Genomic DNA, 8,989 nt, shown 5'->3' on the forward strand with positions numbered 1-8,989 from the left:
AGGGGTTGGGGGGGGGGTCTGGTCCTCTCTCTTGGCCTCTTTGCCAACACTGCCGCAGCTCCTTCAGCCTGTTGACCTGATGTGAGCTGAAGTGAAATGAGCCGAGCCGCCATGTTGGACAATGTGTCTGAGTGTGATGCAGATTCATCACTGAGACGCAGCTGAAGAAACTTTCTCCTTCACAGAAGAAACACGGTGGAAAATACTCACACACATTATCTTATATATATTTATAATTATTCATTTATATTTTAACATTTGGATCCAGATGGTGATCGGGACGTTTTGCAGCATGAATCTACAGGGTTCACGCTGTTTTCTAAAGATCATTATCAGTGATGATTGTCGTGTGACCAACACGTTCCATCTGTGGAGATGTGATGCATTCACTGACAAAAAAAAACATTCCAGAAGATTCTGAGATAATTACCTCATTAATTCAAAAAAACAGAGCAGGAACTTTTGACTTTTTTTTCTAAATTAACGAGATAATTATTAGTGAATGTATTTCGCTTCTGTAATCCTTGGCTGTACTCATCTAAGAAATCATCTCTCTAATGCTAAATTAATTATGAAACTGTGACGAATTGATCGCAACAACTTTCGCAAAAATTTAATTAATTTATAACCTGACTCACTTTTGTCTTATGAATTATATATAAACATATATATAATATATATATGTATACGAATAATAACTAAACAGTAACCCACAACAGTCCCTCCAGGATTTCACAGCAGCTTTTCTTAAAAATTGTCACGTTTTTAAATGTTTTTATATGTTTTGGGTTTTTTTGCAGTTTGTGGGAAAAGATAAAAATTGTCTCTAATTCATTAAAATGCAGCTTGTTCCACGGAGTGTGATCCAGGTGAGTGCAGGTGGTGACTCAGTCCTCTGCTCTGTCTGAATCACAGGTACAGCTGAACGATGAATGAAAGGATGTTTTCTGTCTTTTCATTTTCACTAATTCACAATTTAATTCACTGAGCAGCTCAGAGGCCGCAGCCGCTACCGCAATCTTTTAAGGTGGAATGCTTTCTTCAGGTTGACTTGATGTGTGATTGACGTTTGGAAATCAATTGATACACCTTAACTGTCAACATGACTCTGACCATGTGTTTTTATCAGCTGTACATGACAGACTCAGTGACGATCGGATCTTCAGCTTCTTCAAATGTAGATAAACATCAACGTGATCATGTGACTGTAGATGTTTTATTTCAACAGTAGAATAAAAGCAGTGGAGCGTCGTCCAGGCGGCTCCAGCAACTCTACACCTGTGGTTCCAGCAGCTCTATGCCTGTGGCTCCTACTCTACACCTGTGGCTCCAGCTCTACGCCTGTGGCTCCAGCTCTACGCCTGTGGTTCCAACTCTACGCCTGTGGCTCCAGCTCTACACCTGTGGCTCCTGCTCTACACCTGTGGCTCCAGCAGCTCTACGCCTGTGGCTCCTACTCTACACCTGTGGCTCCAGCAGCTCTACACCTGTGGCTCCAGCTCTACGCCTGTGGCTCCTGCTCTACACCTGTGGCTCCAAGCTCTACGCCTGTGGCTCCAGCAGCTCTACGCCTGTGGCTCCAGCTCTACGCCTGTGGCTCCTGCTCTACACCTGTGGTTCCAACTCTACGCCTGTGGCTCCAGCTCTACACCTGTGGCTCCAGCTCTACACCTGTGGCTCCAGCAGCTCTACGCCTGTGGCTCCTGCTCTACACCTGTGGCTCCAGCAGCTCTACGCCTGTGGCTCCTGCTCTACACCTGTGGCTCCAGCAGCTCTACGCCTGTGGCTCCTGCTCTACACCTGTGGCTCCAGCAGCTCTACGCCTGTGGCTCCAGCAGCTCTACACATGTGGCTCCAGCTCTACACCTGTGGTTCCTCCATGGAGTTGTACAGAACTATTTAACCCTTTCATGTGCGACATGCTGAATGTCTTCACACGTCTTTAACAGGGATGTTTGTTGGTGAACGTGACACATTCATGTCACACGCGTCTGCAGCTTCACAACATGCTTCAACACCAGGAACAAGGAAGTGAGTCTGGTGACATCGTCAAGGTGCTGATCAGGGACTGGTCTGATTGGTTCAATGGGTGGAAACTTTGATGATTTTTGGTCAAATTTATGGAAAAGTTACAGTGAACGGAGAAAAGTGAAGGTCACACAGAGTTCACAGGGATTGGTTGAATCTGCGTTAATGACTGTGACTTCCTGGAGGAAGTGACATCATTGACGTCTTTTCCCTCCTCTGTGGTCAGGTGTCACACACCTGAGAGCTCCTGACAACACAACTGACCTCAGACACATCAACAGTCACAAAGCTGCTGCAGCATTTTATTTCAGAATAAGAGTCTATGAAAAAAGACAAACACACACAGTGTGAGAGGAGGAACAGACATGTCCTCTCATTTCATCATCATCATCATCATCATCATCATGTGAAAGCAGCAGCTGCTCTCAGAGCGTCTAAAGTGAAAACGGCGCCGGTCACATGACCCCTGTCCAGGCTCCTCCTCCTACAGACATCAGCTGCGGCCCAGAGGAGGAGCAACGTTTGAGTCCTGACTCCGAGAAGTCCAGGTGTGATCAGGTGACACAGCTGTTCACCATCATCCTCCACATCTGGATCTGTCTTCTCTCTCTCTGTGTCTGTGCTCCAGCTGGACGATCCTAGTAACAAAGCGTCTTGGTCACCCCAGAGACGGCGGTGGCGGCGGTGGGGTGTTCCCAATCAGGTCAGGTAGATGCCCAGAGGGGGTGTGGCTTCGGGGACAGACAGGTGAGGAGGCGTGGGGTCCTGCTCCACATCGCCACCATGGAGGTCTGCAGAGGAAACAGAAGACAACGGAACATCAACAGGAAGTAAACTTCGGTGTGCTAACGACTCACAGCACACGCTCACATACTGCAGCTAACTGAACTGCCATTTTGATTTGATGCGTCAAGCACAAACACGTCGATGACGATCTGCCGCATGCGAGACGAGAACGACGTCCAAGAGGAATGTAAACAAAACAAGTGATGTCACAACCTCCGTCTGTCCTCTGCGTTTATCTCAGCTCGTCCACAATGACATGTATTAGAACTTTTAAAACTCACAAATAATAATAATAACAATTTCAAAACCACAACCACCTCTGTCCACACACCTGGAAACACACATCCAATCTTTTCAAAATAAAACTCAACCCCAGAGATTTCAGAATGAAGCACAGTCTCTATTTTACGGCTGAAGACTCGATGAGTTTAAAAGTAAAAGGTATTAATGAGTGAGTGTGTGTGTGTGTGTGTGTGTGTGTGTGTGTTGCGACTGCATGCATGGCTGCATCAGATCCCAGCTGACAGGTGTATTGTTTCCTCAGTGAAGGGGGGGGGGACGCTGCCTCTGAACACTCTTTAATTGACTTTGGTCTGAGTGACTGACCCCCCCGTAAACGTCCTCCCTCCTAATCTCTCCCTCCCCGCGCTGCGTTCACTGCCCCCCCCCCCCAGTAATGAAAACAGCTTACGGAGTAATTGGACTCTGTGTAATCAAATAAAGAGATGAGAGCGTTGTGCGTCTCTCACTAATGATCAGCTCGTTAGACGGAACATGAAGAGGATCTCAGAGGATTAATTGACCTTTAAATCAGAGGAGCTGCTTTAATTAGTGAAGAGCAGAACAGACGGTTTGACGTCGTGTCGTCGTACAGCGTTTGTCCGCTCTTCTTCATGTTGCACGGTTTGTGGTTTGAGATCAAGCAAGCGGGCCACTGCCCAGGGGCCGATACCGAGCACCCAGGGGCCCAGACACCCAGGGGCCCAGACACTCAGGGGCCCAGACACCTAGGGGCCCAGACACTCAGGGGCCCAGACACTCAGGGGCCCAGACACCTAGGGACCCAGCACCCAGGGGCCCAGACACCCAGGGGCCCAGACACCTAGGGGCCCAGACACCCAGGGGCTCCTCATCACTGAGTCTACACATTTAATTGAAGAAAATTAGATTCAACTCAAATTCTATCTTATTTTTCCCGTTTCAGTTTCTTTACCTTCTCCCCGACCTGTTTCACCGTGATGTTCAGCACTGCAGGCCACGCCCCCAGAGTCCCTGAACCTTTAGAAAGTTAGACCCTGGTTCCTGCGGTGGAAACGCAGCTTTTGTGGTTGTTTCGTCTCTTTCTCTTTCGGCATCGACACACTGACTGTTGTTGGACTGGAGTCACTCACCGTGGTGTCCTGGGTCGCTGGGCGGCTCCTCTGGCTGCAGGGTGGTGCTGGTGCTACATGTAGTGCCACTGTCCCTCCACACCCATCCCCATCCCACCTATAGGACCTGACACACACACACACACACACGCACACACACGCACACACACGCACGCACACACACACAGTGATGTGAACCAGCCCACAGTTATGTTATAGCCCCTCTGTTAGCTCCTCTGTTAGCTCCTCTGTTAGCCCCTCTGTTATAGCCCCTCTGTTATCCCCTCTGTTAGCTCCTCTGTTAGCCCCTCTGTTAGCCCCTCTGTTAGCTCCTCTGTTAGCCCCTCTGTTAGCCCCTCTGTTAGCTCCTCTGTTAGCTCCTCTGTTATAGCCCCTCTGTTAGCTCCTCTGTTAGCTCCTCTGTTAGCTCCTCTGTTAGCTCCTCTGTTAGCCCCTCTGTTAGCTCCTCTGTTATAGCCCCTCTGTTAGCCTCCTCTGTTAGCTCCTCTGTTAGCTCCTCTGTTAGCCCCTCTGTTAGCTCCTCTGTTAGCCCCTCTGTTAGCCTCTCTGTTAGCTCCTCTGTTAGCTCCTCTGTTAGCCCCTCTGTTAGCTCCTCTGTTATAGCCCCTCTGTTAGCCTCTCTGTTAGCTCCTCTGTTAGCTCCTCTGTTAGCCCCTGGTGCTAAGAATAAACCAGCTTCATAGGTGGAGTGTGAGTCCTGACATGAACCCGCTTATTTCTGTGTGATCACCCTTCAGTAAGAATGTGTGTGTTTACCAGGTGGTCTGATTCCCATGTGTGTCTGTCCGTCCATGACGAAGCCTCCCATTGGCTGACCATCTGGGCCGTACGGTCCCGCCTGGCTCACTGCGGACAGAGAGGGAAACGACTGTTTCATTATCTCACCGTCACATTCACACTGAGAGGAGGGGGAGGGGCCGACAGCTGCTGTCCGTCACAGACACTCAGCTCGTCTCCGGCAGAAGGAAACAACGACTTCAGTTCTTCACGTTTATAAATGAATATTCAGTTCAAATAAATCATTGAGATACAAACTGCTTTAACTGAAACCTGTGTTTTTATGTTTTCATGCAGTTTATAAGGTTCAATCTTCACAGGCGACACCTGCAGCGTAACCCAGAGGGTGAGGGGGGTGAGAGCGGGTGAGGGGGGTGAGGAACCAGGGAGACACTCAGCCTTGACACAATAATGAGAGTTATAATTATCACTGCTAATAAATCTGTTAAAGTGACAGTGAGACCTGGTTTTTTGTTTGAACCTCTGAGTCCAAGAAGGAAAATCTACGGAGGCCTGAGACGCTGCGTTCAAATGCTGCTGGGAAACGACAAGATCACAAACTCTGATGTGTTTAAACCTCCTGTTTACTCTGTGGCTGTTTCTGTTGTAGAGTATTAGATGTTGGGGGGGGGGGGGGTTGAAGAGAGTGAAGCTCAGTCACATGACCAGGACTCAAGTCTCCTCAGTCACCGGGGGTAGGGGGGTTGGGAGTTGGCCCCTGGGGTTAATGCTAACAAAGCTTAGGGGCCAAAAGGCTAGCGGGACTTTAGCCCCCGCTTTAGCTGGGCTCCCGTTTGTTTTAATCCCAGGTTAAAGTGTTCAATGGAGAGTCCAGTCAAAGCGATTAGCATCTTTGTCTGGAGCTAATCCTGCTGAGGCCATTCAATCCTGCAGCTTAAGCTTCTGTGTCCACTCCAACTCAGGAGTCCCACTGCAGCATCCTGCTTCTGTTCCATCAGGTAATCCTCCTCCACCTCTGAGACACCTGAGACACCTGGACGACCTGAGACACCCGGAAGACCTGAGACACCTGGAAGACCTGAGACACCCGGAAGACCTGAGACACCTGAGACACCTGAGACACCTGGACGACCTGAGACACCCGGAAGACCTGAGACATCTGGAAGACCTGAGACACCCGGAAGACCTGAGACACCTGGAAGACCTGAGACACCTGGAAGACCTGAGACACCTGGAAGACCTGAGACACCTGGAAGACCTGAGACACCTGAGACACCTGCGACTCTCAACTCCTCATGACGTGTTCACAGGTTGGTCCTGAACTGAAACCACTTCGTTCTTCGACACTCAAACAAGAAATATGATTTTAATAATAAAATTAAAAGTCATGACAGTGGTACATGTCATAGTTGCTTTCTTCTTCTACTGTTGAATATTATCCAACCAGGAAAAGACTCACAGCCAGCAGGTAAACACACTCCTCTGCACAGGCCACACCTCTTCCACCAACAGTATCAGGTACGAGCAGATTCTTTAATGAGGGTAAACCTGCAATTAAAGCAGATCAACTCCTTTTCCAGCAACAGTCCAGTTTGTCTTTCTGTTCCGACTGAAGACTCAACAGGGAGAGAGAGAGTGAGCTGCTAGCCACCATGCTAACTCATCCTCAGGCCTCTGCTGTTAAAGTGTCGCAGCCTCCAGGTGAGACGCTTCATCTGAGAGACTTTAAAACTTATTTCAGATGCTGCTTCACTCTTTAGTCTCCACAGTGTTTCTGGTTTAACAGCACCATGCAGGACGGAGGACAGGTGACAGGTGACGGGTGACGGAGGACAGGTGACAGGTGACGGGTGAGAGAGGACGGGTGACGGAGGACAGAGGACAGGTGACAGGTGACGGGTGACAGAGGACGGGTGACGGAGGACAGAGGACAGGTGACAGGTGACGGAGGACAGAGGACAGGTGACGGAGGACGGAGGACAGGTGAAGGAGGACGGAGGACAGGTGACGGAGGACAGAGGACAGGTGACAGGTGATGGGTGACGGAGGACAGGTGACAGGTGATGGAGGACGGAGGACAGGTGACAGGTGATGGGTGACGGAGGACAGGGGACAGGTGACAGAGGACGGAGGACAGGTGATGGAGGACGGAGGACAGGTGACGGAGGACGGAGGACAGGTGACGGAGGACAGAGGACAGGTGACAGGTGATGGGTGACGGAGGACAGGTGACAGATGACGGAGGACAGGTGACAGGTGACGGGAACTGAATAAGCTAATTTAAGAAAACGCGGGTAAGGACCAATAAAAACAGACGATGGTGAACCTGAACGTGAGTTGTGATTATGAGGTGAGACAAAGATGTTAAGATATGATCATCATCATAAATGCAGCGGTGAAAGGTTGTTGGGTGTGCAGCGTCAGGGTTACAGCACAGGTGGTTTTCCTCCGGCTCAGTCACCAGGTGATCTCACTGCACCTGTGGTTCACGGTTCAGTGCTTCCACTGAGTCTCTTTTCATTGGACAACAGACAGACGAAGCCTTTAGACACAACTCAGCAACTCAGAACCAGAAACAATACGGTTCAGTCCATCAGTCCCACTCAGCGTGAAGGAGCTCTGCTCCGAACACAACGTCATGACAACATAAGAACCAGAACCAGAACTCTCTGACCCTGATCTGGAAAAGGACTCGACGGGAACATAAACCATAAATCACCTCCGACCAGAATCCAGCAGCTTCTCACTGGTTCTAACAGGCGACATCAAGTCTCTTCTTCTCTGTTGGTTTAAGAATTGATCTGAAGATTTCTCTGATCAGTTTTACAGCTCGCCAGATTAAGATTTCCTCGAGCTTTGAATTTGACTTGAAGCTTCAAAGTGTCTGTGCGCTGGTGACTGGAGCTACCTGGACGCTCTGGACTCACCTGCTCTGTTGGACTGGTCGATCATCGGCTGGACGATCCGCCGCCTGGCGTTGATGAACCTGAAGACGAGAGGAGAAGAAGAGAGGAAATAAAAGATGTCTGGTCAGCAGGACACGCAGAGACGCGAAGCTCTGATTCACCGAGGGACATCGAACGCCTCACCACACACTCCACATCTGAAGTTTCTATGACACGTGATGTTTCCTGTCTAATACATGAACCCTGCTTCATGTGGAAGCTCAGAGAACATCTGTCGGTCCAGTGGAACATCTGGCTGCTGAGTTTGTTCTTTACAGAGAAAATGTTTTGGAAGAATTGAAGGAAAAAATTCATTATGTTGGATAGAAAATATTAAAATGTTCATGACGGAGCACGACGACGGTTTATCAGCTCAAACAGTTAGCGGGTTAGCAGGTGAGCGGGTTAGCAGGTGAGCGGGTTAGCAGGTGAGCGGGTTAGCAGGTGAGCGGGTTAGCAGGTTAGCGTGTTAGCAGGTTAGCGGGTTATCAGATTAGCGGGTTAGCAGGTGAGCGGGTTAGCAGGTGAGTGGGTTAGCAGGTGAGCGTGTTAGCAGGTGAGCGGGTTATCAGATTAGCGGGTTAGCAGGTGAGCGGGTTAGGTAATGGTTTAGTTCAACAGCTGAAACTGTTTGTTTTCATCAGCTGGTGAAACTCATCTGCTGTATTTGTATTTTCATTGGATCACTCAGAAAGCAGTGAGCCAATCAGACAACAGGCTCAGAGCCCCCTCTCTTCGGATGGGTCAGCACTTTAAATAAAACACAGAAGAAGAAGATACAGCTTTGAGCAGCGTCGCTGTGATTCATGTTTCTGCCGTTTGAATCTTTGGTCCTGAGTTCGGTCGACTGTTTCTACAGGTGAGATTATTATGCCTGAAACCGGGGGGGTGGGGGGTGGGGGGTGGGGGGAGCGTTCATACGTGTCCTCTTCTAAGTACACTTTTGAAAGCCATGATCCTGGTATGTATGACCTATGACCCAACACCTCCTGTGCCCCCCCCCTTCCCCTCCTCAGCCTAAAGCCTTCGAACTGCCTATCGACCCCCCCGCCCCGCCCCGCAGTGAAAGCTCTGTGGTTTCCCACTTGATTTATGTCCCCT

The 8,989-nt window shown here is 49.5% G+C and overlaps 1 protein-coding gene across 2 annotated transcripts in view; it reads right to left on the reverse strand.

Moving 5' to 3' along the window:
- Positions 1-2,304: 2,304 nt before the first annotated feature.
- LOC111672901 (homeobox protein Meis1-like) overlaps positions 2,305-8,989 on the reverse strand; it is a 31,355-nt gene continuing 24,670 nt past the window's right edge. For both annotated transcript variants that reach the window (XM_087169663.1, XM_023430483.2), the window contains 4 exons: positions 7,871-7,929; positions 4,962-5,051; positions 4,206-4,311; positions 2,305-2,819 (listed from right to left, as the gene is read on the reverse strand). In XM_087169663.1, the coding sequence (XP_087025789.1) occupies positions 2,733-2,819; positions 4,206-4,311; positions 4,962-5,051; positions 7,871-7,929 (342 nt within the window). In that variant the 3' untranslated portion in view covers positions 2,305-2,732. The remainder of the gene's footprint in view (positions 2,820-4,205; positions 4,312-4,961; positions 5,052-7,870; positions 7,930-8,989) is intronic.

The sequence above is a fragment of the Seriola lalandi genome, unplaced genomic scaffold (assembly GCF_002814215.2).
Source record: "Seriola lalandi dorsalis isolate HSWRI2012SDOR001 ecotype SW California unplaced genomic scaffold, Sedor1 jcf7180002054905, whole genome shotgun sequence".
Lineage (NCBI taxonomy): Eukaryota > Metazoa > Chordata > Actinopteri > Carangiformes > Carangidae > Seriola > Seriola lalandi.